General features: G+C 43.5%; 1 protein-coding gene across 10 annotated transcripts in view; it reads left to right on the top strand.

Annotated features, from left to right (window-relative positions):
* Positions 1-14,597, top strand: part of GPHN (gephyrin) — a 2,075,463-nt gene that overhangs the window by 1,387,611 nt on the left and 673,255 nt on the right. For all 10 annotated transcript variants that reach the window (XM_086937114.1, XM_086937115.1, XM_086937116.1 and 7 more), the window contains exon 7: positions 418-693. In XM_086937114.1, the coding sequence (XP_086793240.1) occupies positions 418-693 (276 nt within the window). The remainder of the gene's footprint in view (positions 1-417; positions 694-14,597) is intronic.

Raw genomic sequence — 14,597 nt, forward strand, 5'->3', positions numbered from 1 at the left:
CTTAGCAGACGAAGTGCAAGGTCAGTGAAGTGGGTCATAGCTTTTCCAACTTTAGAAAGTGCTTAATGGAAAACTGGAAAGGTTCTTTGGAACACAAAAAGGGGGGATTGTTGGAATTTTGAGAGTATAGAACATGCCACACACTGTGGTACCTCAAACAGGTTTAATATTTATTAGCGGCCATATCTCTTTAAAAAATAATATTCAGAATCTTGCTAAGAAGCTTGGTAATGCTCCGAGATTTTGAGTTACAGGTAAGTGTCTTATTCGGTCCTGGTTATATACCTCCTATTGTACTATTGGAATTTCCAAAATCTATACACCTCTAATTAGTTTGACATGTCCTTCTCCATGGAGCATGATGAGCACTATGTTGTGAACCGATAATGTAGTAAAATGTGTATTTTGTATGTGCAGGAATGCTTTCAGTTTATACTGCCAGCCCTACCTCATGCCATTGACCTTTTACGGGACGCCATTGTAAAAGTTAAAGAAGTGCACGACGAACTGGAAGACCTGCCTTCGCCGCCACCTCCGCTCTCACCACCTCCAACCACGAGTCCTCACAAGCAAACCGAAGACAAAGGGGTCCAGTGCGAGGAAGAAGAAGAAGAAGAGAAAAAAGACAGTGGCGTTGCCTCTGCAGAAGATAGCTCCTCTTCACATATAACGGCAGCCGCCATTGCAGCCAAGGTTAGTCTCTGCTCAATTGGATGATGACCGAAGAGCACGCAAGGTTTTTTGATCTCAGGTGTTTTATCCGTCAAATTTGAATTCAAATACCTACAACTGATCTGAGATAATCCAGAGCTTGGCATAAAGTTGACCCAGGCTCTGAGCTGATCACAAATCAGTGTTAGCCACATTCTCCGCATTTGCAAAATTCAAACTAGACCACCCAGCATCCGTTTCTATTAGACGTTGTCTGTTAAAAGGATATCTTGTGCCTTTCAATGGAATTACATTACCACTTGTAACAGAAATGGCATTGTAGAGCAAACTATGTGCATGTTTAATGTTTTCATATTCACAAAAAGTGCACTTTTTCTTTCATACATTTTAATGTGCTTCTCATTGAAGTGTGAGCTAGATGTAATTGCGTACTGTCGAGTGAATGTGAAGTTGTGTTTATGGTTCTTTCTTGAGAGACAGTAAGAACTCTTACCTCACGACAAGGCTGTGTAGTAAGATAAAAATGTGAATTTAGACTTCATGGTTTAGTTAATTCAGTATGTATATAAGTACGTAGGTTTGTGTAGCATGAAGTTAGCTGCAGCACAATGTAGCACAGCACAGTAAACGGGGGGACACATTGCATCAAGACCTGGTTGGGAAAGTCCGTTTATGAAGGGAGGTTACAGCGAAGAAGGAATGACGCTTGAGATATGGAGTGGGAAGCTTACGGAATGTAGTCAAGTGGGTGAAAGTGCACTGAGGAAGGATCAGGGAGCTCAGAAGGAGGCATTTGTTGACCAGAAGGTTACACTCTGATGAGATGTTGCTTAAGGAGAAGACTCTTGAGGTCCTTTTGGAATGAGAGGAGCTAGACTGCCCGGAGGATTTTGACTCTCTGAACATAGCAGGAAAGGGCTTTGCATCGGTTATCCTTTGATATTCATGCTCCTAACTTGAGCGCTCCAGTTTTGAACTCTAATGCTCTGAAGCTGGTCCGAACATCTGCTCCTTTCCCAGATACATTGCTTCTGTCTCAGGTACTACTTCTTCACCATTGCACACAATCCTTGATCTCAAAATAAACTTCCATTTAGAAGAGTCTCAAGCGCAGCGCTTTCACACTGACCACTAAAAACCTGAATACAGTTTATTCCATGTCCATAAATGCACCCCAGAAGCTATCAAACTGTAATTGGTAATGCAGGTGCCTAAAACTAATGGTTTGCATTGTGCAGGCTCTTTAGAACATTGTTTTTACTTGTGCAGTAGGGAGGCTACTAAATAAATCGTTTACACCTACGCACTAAAATGGACGGGCTGGGAGGCAAGATGGCGGCCGCATGGACGGCTGAATGAGCTGCTCCCTCACTCTCCACTGCTGACCTGCCTTTTTTGCAATGAAGAACATGCCGGAATTACCTGCACTGGAAAAAGCCAGGTACTCACTAACGCGGTCTTGGCTGGCTCACATGGATGATTTGGCGTTTTCAGCCTTAGTTGTGGAGCATTCCGCTCCCCTGCTATCTGGCGTCTCTTTGCCAGATCAGTACTGCATCTGCTGCATTCTCGTCAGCTGTACAGTCCGCGGTACAGATGCCGACGCCCGCTACCATGCCGCCAAAGGCATCCAGCAAAAGTATCAGGGGTCGTGGCTCATCGTCTGCCCCAGGAACCCTGGCGAAGACTCCTGTAGCTGATACCAGCGCCGAGGGCAGGGAGGTCGGCAACCTCCAAGCAGCGCATGCTTCCGCGATGGAGACCTGCAAAAATCATTTCGCTGGCCGGGGGAAACAGACTGTCCCAGCGCTGTTCAAAGCGCAGTCACTGAAAGTCAAGCTGCCGATCAATGCTCCCGTCGGGGGCCGAGGATCTGGTCCATCAAAGTCGCCTGTTCTCGCCTCGGATGGCTGTGCAGAGGCGCTGGCTGCTCGTGTCAATGGGGTGTCTCCCTCTGTGCCTGCGCTTCTGCCGGTGAGGGAATCGACCCTCCAGGATGCACAGTCTTCAGTGTCTGCTCATATAGGATCAGGGGAAGATTCTGGCTGTACTTTGAATGTCTCCTCAGAAAGACCAGAAATTGACCCAATTTCCATCCAACAAACGAGATGCATTCTGGTAAATGCAGTCCCCTCAGCTGGAATACAAGAACTAGGGTGCTTGGACACATTTAAAATAGGAGTTTTGAATGGCCAGAAGGAAGACGTTGATTCTAACAGGGAGGATGACCCAGCTGATACATTTTTTTCTCTATCTGATGTTTCTAATTCCTCAGAAGATGATATTCAGGATAAGGACTGGGCTGGTGAGTGAAGTGACACTAGTAGCTTTCATTGGGAGGGTGATGCTGATCATTCTCAGTTGAGCTCAGAGACTGTCAAAAAAACTAGAGCAATCTCTGCTTGTCCTACCCTGACTGAGGCAACCACAGGAGCTATGTCCTGGGACTATTCTTTTTCACCAGTCTTGGGAGATAAAAATAAGACAATGGTCAGAGCAGTGCCTGTTAGCACTGCCACAGCTATCACTTGTCCTGAAGAAATCACGCTATACACTATCTATCAGGTGATGATGGCACAGAGGGAGGAGTCAAGGACTGAAAGTTCCGCACACAAGGGGCCTGTAGAAAATTACAAAACTTCATCCGCAGGATCGCAAAGACATGTTCGGATTTTTCCTCAAGAATAGTGGAAGCAGAAATTAGGATCTCCCAACTTTAAGACGATTTGGCCTCGCAGAAATCTAAGGTGGAAACTATACAATCGATTAGAGATGACTGACCTGGAAAAACGGGGTAGGCGCAATAATTTAAAAGTTCTGGGTATTCCTGAGTGCCAAGAAGACTCTAACATCCGCCAATTCGTGATTTCACTTTTTGAGAAAGCTTTCCCGGATCTCCCTCAATGGGATTGGAAGACCCAAATTCAAAGGGCGCATCACTTTCCATTTAACTAACGTAGCTCAGGGGGTCAGTCTGACAATCGCCCTCGTGCCATCTTGATCTCCCTGAATCCCTGTATGATTTGGCCTGGCCCGACCGCAAAAGAGCCGGGAAAGGCTGCAATTTCTTCGTGTGCCCTGACTTCTGTCAGAAGACAGTTGACCTGCGATGGCATCTTTGACAATTGATGCCAGAATTCCAGGCGAAGGGTGCTCAGATCTTTTTCCTGAACCCGGCCAAATTAAAAGGGATTTTAAAGGGCAAACTCACTTTTTTCAATCAGAGGATCAGGCTAAAGAGTACCTACTCTCTATGAAGACAGGACAAAATCCCTGATTTAACTCTCAGAGCTGCTAGTGGACAGTAGAGTGTCTATATTTTGAGATCTGAATGACTTTTAGCTCTTATTAACTTTGTAATTAATTTTGGGTTAGTGGGTTTACCGCTTCCTTTTTGCTTTCTGTTAGACCTGGGCTCTTCCGGTCTTTCCAGGCTCAATGTCTCCATTTTTTCCTTCTTTTTTCTTCTCTCTCCATATAGTCGCTCTTCATTGCTCTTGTAAGATATTTTTGAGTACACTTAGTGTGCAGTGGTGATTGAGTGGGGTTCCCAGCTCAGCATCACCAGGGACCGTTGGTCCCCATGCCTCTGGTGATGGGGGTAGGAAGGGGAGAGTTCAGGGGTGGGAAGGGCTTAAGGGTAGGGGGAGGGTCAGGGGGGTTCAAGGGGTCTTTGGTGGTGGGGGGCACAAATAGCTTCTTTCAAAAACAGTTGTGGCAAACAATACAACATTTTCCCCAAAGCATTACTTGGTTAATTTCATCCTAGGCGTTACCGTGATTGGAGACATTGGACTGATGTGCTTGGGGTTTATTGGGCTGGTCTGGACAGCTTTAAAGGATGATAGGTAGGCATAACTTTATTCGAATGTGTTCTCTAAACTGTTGTGGATTGAATGACAGAAGGAAGAGGGGCGTTTTAGCTAAACTTATTAGGCATTCGAATATAGATTTATTATGCCTGCAGGAGACACATCTCTTGGAACAACCGTGCCTGGTTGAAGGAAGTTGGTCTCGATCTGATTGCTTGTTCTCAGCAAGCTACAACTACTAGGCGTGTAGCTATAATGGCCAGGCAAGGCATTTGTATCACTAAGCAAGTGAAGGCAGATAATTTAGGTCGTTGGGTAATTGCTGACATACTAATTAGGGGGTCACCATACACTATATGTTCTCTGTATGGCTCCGATCTCGACGACCCTTCTATTCTAAATTTCTTGAGCATCGAACTTGCTTTGTGGCCCTCTCCCAAAGTTCTATGCGGGGATTTTAATATTCACCTGAATGCTAATTTTGACTTGTATAGTAATACCTCATACTTCAGGAGGAAGGGCAAGACATTTAAAGCTATTCGTAGGCTCTGCCACGAACATGCCTTGGTAGATGTCTGGCAGAGATTTCGTCAGACTGAACCTGGCTATACTTTTTTTTCTGCTTCCCACAGTAAATTTGTACGTCTAGATTATTGTTTTGTCTCAGACCCGATCCTTGAAGGGACTAGCTGTGAGTTACATCCCAGAGTACTCTCGGATCATAATCCGTTAATTTTGCAATTTCCGTTTAGTGGTCCAAAACTATCTGCGGCAACTTGGACATTTGAGCGAAAACTACTGCTTGTCCAAGAGTATTGTAGTTATATGACAAGCTGGATAACAGATTTTTTTCGGAGGAATAAGGGTACAGCCCCCGAGTTAATTGCCTGGGACACCTGCAAGGCAGCTGTGAGGGGGGAGACTCTCAGCTTCTCGCTTCATCGTCAGAAGGTGATCAAAGAAAGGGTTAATGGTTGGATTAACTAGCTTCGAGAAGTAGAGGAAGAACTCATTTGAGTTATTGCAGATCAGGAAAAAGAGAGGAATATCAACGTCAGATAGCAATTGGTAGAAATAAGAAACACCAATATTTCGGGGAGGAACTCGCTGCTAGTATAACACAGACATTTATGAGTATGGCGAGAATACAGGCATACTGCAGGCTAAAAGACTACAGCATAAGGGTGTTTCAAATCGGATATGCCGCATTAAAGATAAATAGGGCCAGATTCAGGATCGACCCGGCAATGTGCTGAAGGTTTTTCAAGAGTTCTATAAGACGCTCTACTCTCCAGATGAGGACGATGAAGTTGTACGGGATGAGGAATTTCTGTGTGATTACATAATAGCTGCCGGCCCTGTCTCTCTGCTTCTCGAATTCTATTGAACATTCAGGCACACTCTATTTGGAGAGCTCGAATCCTTGTTTTCACTTGCTCAGAATGGCCGGAACCCTGACGCCTGGCATAAGACTACTATTGTAGTCTTTAGAAAGAAAGATAAACCAGAACTCAAGCCTTCTTCCTATCGCCCGATTTCCCTAATCTGTGCTGATTGCAAAATCTATGCTAAAATCATCACACTCAGTTTAGGAAAGCATATTGCCCCCCTGGTCTCCATTCGCCAGCACAGCTTTATACCTGGCTGTGACACATCAGATCATGTCAGGCGGGAAATAGCATTATTCGATTGGGCTCAGGTTTGCAAACAACCTCTGGCAATGATCTTGTTGGACACCGAAAAGGCGTTTGACAGGGTCTCCTGGGGCTTTCTATGGCAGTTGCTAAAAATTAAGGGATTCCAACAGGAGTTTATTACAGCCATACAAGCCTTATATCTCACCCCAGAGGCCTCTGTCCGTATCTCTGGACAAGAGTTGCATTCCCACTCTATTAGCAGAGGAACCCGTCAAGGGTGCTCCTATTCTTTGCTTTTATTTTCAATTTATATTGACCCTTTCTTGAGTAAATTGGACAATAATCTATGGATTCAGGTTGCTACTGTTAACGGTGTGGCTTATAAAACATTAGCCTACGCCAACAATGTCGCCATCTTCACGTAGGATGTTTGCTCTGCTCTTCCAGCAGTTTATGATTTAGCCAAGCAATTTGATGCAGTCTCCGGTTATAGGCTTAATGTTGACAAAACTCAAGTCATACACTCAGATTTTTCAAAATCGGAAGGGCTTCCAATAGCTTCAGTAGCAACCTATTTGGGGGTGAAGATCACTCCTTCTGTAGAAAAGATACCAGAAATCAATATGTTACCGATCATTAAAGAGGTGAATCAGAGTTTGGAGACCATCTGCAACTTTCACTCCATGGTCGCTCCGATGTTATAAAAATGTCTATATTCCCAAAATTTCTATACCTATTTAGGACCATCCCTATTGATTTCCCAGCGCATTGTATTTCTAGTGCAGAAAGGGCTTGTTTAAGATTCTTGTGGGGCTATCATAAAGCCATGAAGGGCATCTAAATGGCTAATACTTCCTAGATCAAGGAGTGGCTGGGGTTTACCTTCCTTAATGCTATACCATTGGGCCGCACTATTATAGCAAATGGGACTATTATTATCTGGGGGAAAGGCAGTGGTGCCGGAATTTGCCAGACTTACAATCTTTGAGACTCTACTTGGGGTAGATGCTCGCAATTGTTTAGTTAGAAATGTTGAACCAAGTTACTATAAGAAAATTAAAGTCAGGTATATCAAATATCAATGCTCACACCCCTCTGCTGTTGTATGGTCTGTTGCCCTCAATTTTTCAGGACTCGATCACTATCAGTTGGGGTAATCTAGGAATTAATGTACTGGGTGATTTTTTCTCAAAGGGCCAATTTGCTTCTTTTTCTGACCTCCAAGACAAATATGGGCTCCCTACCAAGCATTTTTTTTAAGTTCTTACAAATTATGAGCTACTTGCGGAAGCTTGCAACTTCATGAGTAGACAAGTTTGTGAACATTCCCTTGGCGTGGATTATAGAGAAAAGATCCAGGATGGGCCAATATATCAAACACTTATCTCTGACCTGCCCGATGATCTAATCATCCAAAATAATAAGTGGGATAGGAAATTTGGACAAGAACGTACTGATTTGGCAGTTTCTTTGGAGCTGGCCAACCATACTTTAATAACTGGTAGTCTGAGGGCCCAACATTATATGTCAGCCTTTGATTTATATTATACACCCGGGAAAATCTCGAAATGGTCTAGTAACCGTGGGTATTTGTGCAGTAAATATGGTATCTTGGCTGCTGACACGATCCATGTTTTTTCCCTGCTTCAAACTGGCCAAATGTATTCAAGATATTGAATCTTTTCTTGTCCAGATTACTGGTAAAGCTTTGATGTTAACACCCACCTTAGTGATCTTGGTGGTCGACCAGACGCAAAACTTGGCAGTGCGGAGCAAACCCGAAGAAGGCTTTTTGTTCATTGCTATGTCTATTTTTAGAGCGGGCATTACTTTCCAATGCATCAGTCCTGACTACCCTACATTTATAAATTGGAGGGCCCAGCTGCTGGCTATATACAACATGGAATCAGCAGTGTATAGACTAAAAGGACGTGAAATGGGTCGGAAAATTGGGGCCCCGATTACGGATTGGATAGGATACATTTTTCTTCTTTTGTCCTTTTTGTTTTCTTTCGATTTTTTTCTTATTATTTGTTTTCTTCTTCATGATATTTTGAGATAGCCCTTCCTTTATATTCCCCACTTTATTCTTTGCTGCTTCTTCTTGGGCTATGAAAAAAAAATACACCTTCACACTCCAGGGCGTTATTTTTAATCTAGATTTGGCCCAGTCACCTCTCCTATAGGGAGGCCTTCAAACTCCTAGAACCCCCCTGAAAAGCTTTACGGATAGCCCGCCGTGGTTATCTCTACGGGGAGAATGGGTCCGGTGATAAAGCATGCGACTTCACTGGGTGAGGGGGCCATCATCGTTTTTTTAGGGAATATCTCCAGTCTGACAGTATTATGTGTAGTAAAAGACTCGCTTCTGCTTTACACCTTCTCCTAATAATGTGTTTCACGGTATCTATGTGATGGATATTGTAATTGGAGGATGTAGCAATAACACCTCTAAATGCTTCTAACCCCTCACTCCCCCTGCAGTGAATATTGGTTGTGAAAACATATTGGGCCCATCTGTTTTTGCCCTGCTGTTAGCTTGTTCTTTCCAACAGAGTTTGTAGGGTATCACATATAAGTAACGAGTTAGAAAGAAAAAATGTCCTTGTTAGAAAACTTTCAGAAGATTGTTTCGGTTTCCCAGATGTCCCCTTGAGAAACCAGGCCCTAGACATATTGACCTAGAAAAGTCAGGGAACTCCTGGTAGAATTTGCCGCAGATCCTCTCTGCCATCACATTTGGTTTTCATGATGAAGGCACCCGTTGAACCCAGACCCGCTGTTCTATTGGGACAGATCTAAAGGCCAAGAGGAAGTGATGGCTGTATTACTGTTGTGCAGGTTCAGACGTGAATTTTCTTTACTATATTGTTTATGAAAGTACGGTTAAGCAGAACAATTGTATTCATTTTTTTGACAAGGTTCTTCTAGCATTTCTCAGTAACTTCTCCATTACTTTAAATCGCTGCAGGAATCTGGTTGTGCAGTTTGACTAGGATTATACCTTGAACCAAGGTGAACAAAGATGTTTTATTGTCGCGTTTCATTACATATCCTGGTCTGTCTCAAAGATGTACATAAGTAGGTATCTGGTTAACAAACAGGGTGTGAGAGTAATCTTGATCAACCTCTATTTTGACTACACTAAATGTTACATTGAACTGCCTCTCAATAACTCTGGGACCCGTTAAAACTGTTTAATGAACCTTAGAAACACCAGGAAGGTGTACGCGCATTTGCATCGGCACCCAAGGACATCCTTATCTGCAGGTGTTTAGGGAACTTGATAACACTTATAAGTTATGATGATGGAACATTTCACACAAGCTGGATTTTGTGCAGTCTCCAGCTGGAACGTGGTTGTCTCCAGGAAAGGTTTCCTTGTAGATTGTATAAACGCCCGCCCCAAAAAGTCATTTCTTTGTGGTCGATAAATATATTTGCAGTGCTTTCCATTCCGCACCGTAACTTGACATGGTTGATGAAACTGATGCGGTCAGATGCTTGTGGGTGTGTAGGAGGAAGGATTTCACCTTATGTAATTTTTTATTGCAAGTGGTGATAAAAATATAAAAATAATACAAGTGCAGTTACGCCAACCCTACAACTACATTTTCTCTGCACGGAAGTACTGGCTTCCCCAGACGGATGACTGAGTGTTTTGAAAATTTCCCAGGTATTAGCGATACTAGGCAAATCTTAGGCTCAAGCCTGACAATTTCATGATAGTCCCACATTTTCTGTATGATTTCCGCTTTAACTACTGCATGAGATCGATCTTTTGAATTAATACGGTAAACGATTAAAACAAAGTTTAAAATTTAAATTAAGAAAAATAAGCTGAACAACTAAAAGTTTGAAGTGTGTGTTAGGGTAGGTGAGGGTTACAGATAAGCTAGTAGGCGCATTAGGACTAGGGATAGGCCTGGAGATGGGGATCGATGTGCAAAACCCGTTTGTGCTTGCAAAACCCTTTGCGTCATGAGTCATAAAATCAGGGGGGTTGCGACCTCAAAGGGGGTTTCAACAGTGCACAAAAGTCCTTTTACTAGTAGACTTCTAAAAGAACGTTTTACAACGCTATCCAAATGGTAAATAGGTCAGGAAGGGCCGTGAAAGAGGTACCTTCCTCATATTTGCAATTCTGAAAGAGGTGTATGAACGGTTTATGACCTTTGTTGTGCTCACAAACCTTTAGTCAATCAGGTGGTTCCTGTTTGGAAAGGCAAATGCAAGGACGCAGATCTACTGTGTCTTGTTGACCACCGTACAGCAAATAACAGGGGCTGTCAATTGCTACCCCCTTAATATACGTTGAGCAGGAACTTTTGTGATCTTCAGAAAAGGTCCTTGTACGGATGACAGCAGGACAACTTTAAGGAAAAGGTTCCTTTTTCGTTGTGATCTCTACGCTCTGCTCAACACAAGCGCTCAAGGCAAAGTAAGCTCTTTAACCAACATTTTAAGTTGGCTTCGTGGACAGTTGGGATAAACCATAGCCAAGGAACGGGTGGAGGAAGATACCAAATTATCCTAAATAAATACATAGGGCTATAACATATTTGTACAATGGGATACATAGTCGGAATATATAATTCTATGTTGCAGTGGTACTGTTTGCAATGCAGCCTAGTAATACTTTGGTTGCTCCTCAAATTGCATTCCCATTTACAAATCACTGAATGTGCAAATTGCACAACTCTTGTTCGCAAATGGGAATAATACATCCGGCCCTATGTCCCAACTATCAGAACTAAGGCCTGAGCCTGTTCACTCCACTCGGATCCAGAGATTGTGACCCTTACAAGCGGCTATAACCATACGCAACACTTCACCACCTTGTGTGCTGTTCATCTCAGTGCGACGGAATACCTACTGTAATCTCCCTCAAGCTAAGACCAGAACACCAACGTACAGGTGGTAACACCCATGTCAGTTTCTTGTAAATCCTTCTTTAGTCCAGGGTTAAGCTAGCAGTGCAGGCCTTGGGGCAAAGGGCAGAATCTAAGGGGCTATGAGCTGGTAGTTGCCTTTTACTGCAGGATGCTGCCCAGTGCAAGATATTCTCTGCTATGATGTACATATGCTGTGTTACTGTCAGGCATATTTTCTGCGGAGTATGTCTTATGTTTAGCTACTACTTTTGTGCCATCCATGGCATCACCGGAACCCTTACTTGGCAACAATATTTGTGCTAATTACATTTTTACTGAATGTTCCTGTATTATTCATAACAATATAGAACATCCATTAACATAAACTTGTGTTGGCCAGTGGCATAGGAAGGGGGGTGTGGGCTGCCCCAGGTGTCATCCCTGAGGGAGGTGACAAAATGGTAAAATTCCTTTCCCCCAGCTCTCACCTGCCATCTTCAGTGTGGCACCGTCGCGGGACGGCATTCCGTGGATTCGCCAGCACCCCCCTTCAAGAAGTCTCGCCGCGGGCAGCAAACACAGGTACCGCCCCGTGCTGTTTCAGGTCTAGCTACGCCACTGGTGTGAGCACCTAATTTGCTGATCATATATTTCAGTCTCTCACTAAGAAAGGAACAGCTTCTCTTCTACTGTGCGTAGAGACATTTTTGCTTTTATTTCACATGAAATGGGAAATAATGTATGGCTCTCCACCTTGAATATTGGACTACGAATCCTGCCTTCTTATCCTCTTTGACCTCTCATCATCCTTCGAAACTGTCAAACATGAGAGCCTCCAAGACCTACTCAGTCGTAGGGTGGGACTATTGGGATCCTTTATTAACTGATTAGCCTCTTTTCTCTACAACAGAACTCAAAGAATCAAGGTCAATATGTCCCTATCCAACCCCACACAGGTCACTTTAGGAGTCCCTCATGAGTCTTTGCTCATAATGACTCTCTTTAACTTATTCATGGAACCTCTAACCGAATTGTTGAATTTATCTAACATCCACTATCACATTTACGCAGATGACACCCAAATGTACTAAAAAATCTCTTCCCCCGAAGATATTGGGTCTCTAAACTCAACCTTACAAAAAATACAAAACTGTTTGACTGGTAACCATTCCAGCTAGTTAAAGGACAGCACTGTCACTTCTCTTCTTGAAAACAAATGTCAGTCTCCCAGATTTCTAGTTCTTGGCCATGTATAACTTGTCTGGTACTTGTAAGATGTCTTGAAAAAGCTATTTTCAAACAATTTCAAAGCTTTCTAGATTCTAGCAATATCCTGTCATCTGCAGTTGTGTTAGGGCCATTTTCTAGTACAAAATCTGCTTTCCTTTGCCATGACTGTCTCAACTTGTACAGATGAGGGTGCCGCCTCTCAGCTTGTACTTATGAATCACTCTGAGTCTTTTGACACAGGGGAACATGTTGTATCTAGGAATCAACAGGAGAGGAAGGGTAAGAGTAAGCACTCCTATACCCCATAACTTACTTAATAAACAACTAAGGAGTGACTGAAAAAACAATAAAGTGACAAAACTTAACTCTAGTTTTGTAAAAGTAATAACAACCCCCATAAACCAAAGTGAGTCCAACAAGGTGGACCGGCCACTGGAAATGGCTTATGTCCAGTAGATGCCTATAGAAAGAGGAAGAGGAAAATCCTCTTTCTTTATTAAAGGACCCTCATTCACCGCTAGTTGGTGACGTGCTTCATCATTGGGTCCCCGCTGGGGTGGCCGAATGCCTCCCCAGCGTGCTACAACACCTGTGTTACAGCGGAGCTGGATGTGATGAGTGCAACAGTGCTCTAACTAAATTGTGAGGATAACTGTGAGTGCAAATTAAAAAATACAAGGTTGATACCCAAAAAAACTTTTAATAGAGGTCAACCCGTATTGTCTAAAAACAGTGAGAGCGGACCAACTAGGTTCTAAATTAGTTGCTCTATGTGCGTATTCGCTCAGCATTCGTCAGGACCTAGTATGAAATAGAAAGGCTGGCCACCGGTGGTGTGCGCTCGCTAAGGCGCACCCTCCCGTGAGGCACTATATGTGAAAAATTAGAAAAGCTGTAGTAACTCACGGTTTCTGCCCGTGGCGGCTCACTGAATGTCACAGGAGCGAAAAATCGTAACAAGAGGGAGATAATTTCTCCTTTGAAACTGACAGCGCGGGAAAACCTTCACGCGGTGTCAGATTCGAACACTCGAGACTCCCCGTCTGGCACCTACACTCTCAGTTGGGTATCAACCTTGTATTTTTTCATTTGCACTTACAGTTATCCTCACAATTTAGTTGGAGCACTGTTGCACTCATCACATCCAGCTCCGCTGTAACACAGGCGTTGTAGCACGCTGGGGAGGCATTCGGCCACCCCAGCGGGAACATGTTGTATCACCTGTTTATTTTGATTTAGGAGTCTTGTGGCCCACTATCTGATGGTTTTGGTCTTTCCCAACAGATCATGTGATACTGATCAAAATGGACATATTGATGGACATATTGACCTTTGAGTTAGGCAAGCTGGCTTGTGGTGTATCTCGGGGCTTTTCACTTTCATCAGGCATGTTGAGTAGATACCTCCGTCCTTTATTTGATCTATTTTTAGGCCGTTAAGTGTATATTCAATCCAACATTAAAATCTCTCGGGTATATATTACGTTGTCATATTGTACGGGTCCATCTAAAGATCTACAATACGTCCCTAATAATTTTGAGTCTTGGATGACTGTAAACTGCTTAGAGCTGAACAGTTTCAAGGCAGATCAAGGAAGATCATTTGCCTCGGTGCCAAGGGTTGACTTCAGAACAGTCCTCCAATTGTCTAAAGTCTTTAGACTTTTATTTTCTGACAAAGTCAAGGATGTGGCTGTATTTTTGGATGCAAAATCCCACAAGCTAATTAGGTGGCAAAAACCTGATATTTCCGGCTGATGTGCCTATCATAACTGTGTTCTTTCTTAGTCATAACTTTTGTTTCGAACTGCTATAAATCTTAGCTTGGAATGCTGCCATGCTCTGTTCACTAGCCTTTTTAAAATCCTGCTTTTTTAATTGCTGAAAGTACAGAATGAAACTATCTGTATGAACTTTCAGGAAGAGATCATGAGTTGGCAGCCCAGTGGTTTAAGGTTGTCGGTCTGATGTGTAATTGTCTTCATCAGCTGGCACCTGCCTGCCAAAATATGCCCAATTCAGCAGCCCATAATTCATGGAGCAAAGGCAATGTCTACTGAATTATAATCTCGCCACCTTTGGTGGTTGGTCCTCTTTGGCTACCGCCCTCTCAGAATGGAGACATCTCTGACCATCTTCAAGAAAATAAGAAGACAGGACTGTTCAGTTGGGCAGTGCTTTTATCAAGGCGGTTCTGCAAACATGTTAATTCAAGACTTTTGCCTCTCTCACTCTCCTGAAGCCCCCACCACCTACGCCTGCTGTAATTTCCTGGGCTGGGTAAGATGTTAAAAGTAACATAGGCGCCAGCATTGCCCTCAATCCCTCCCCCAGCCGCCACTCCCGCCAAAAAAACAAGTTTCCAGAGGCTCT

The sequence above is a fragment of the Lissotriton vulgaris genome, chromosome 9 (genome assembly GCF_964263255.1).
Source record: "Lissotriton vulgaris chromosome 9, aLisVul1.2, whole genome shotgun sequence".
Lineage (NCBI taxonomy): Eukaryota > Metazoa > Chordata > Amphibia > Caudata > Salamandridae > Lissotriton > Lissotriton vulgaris.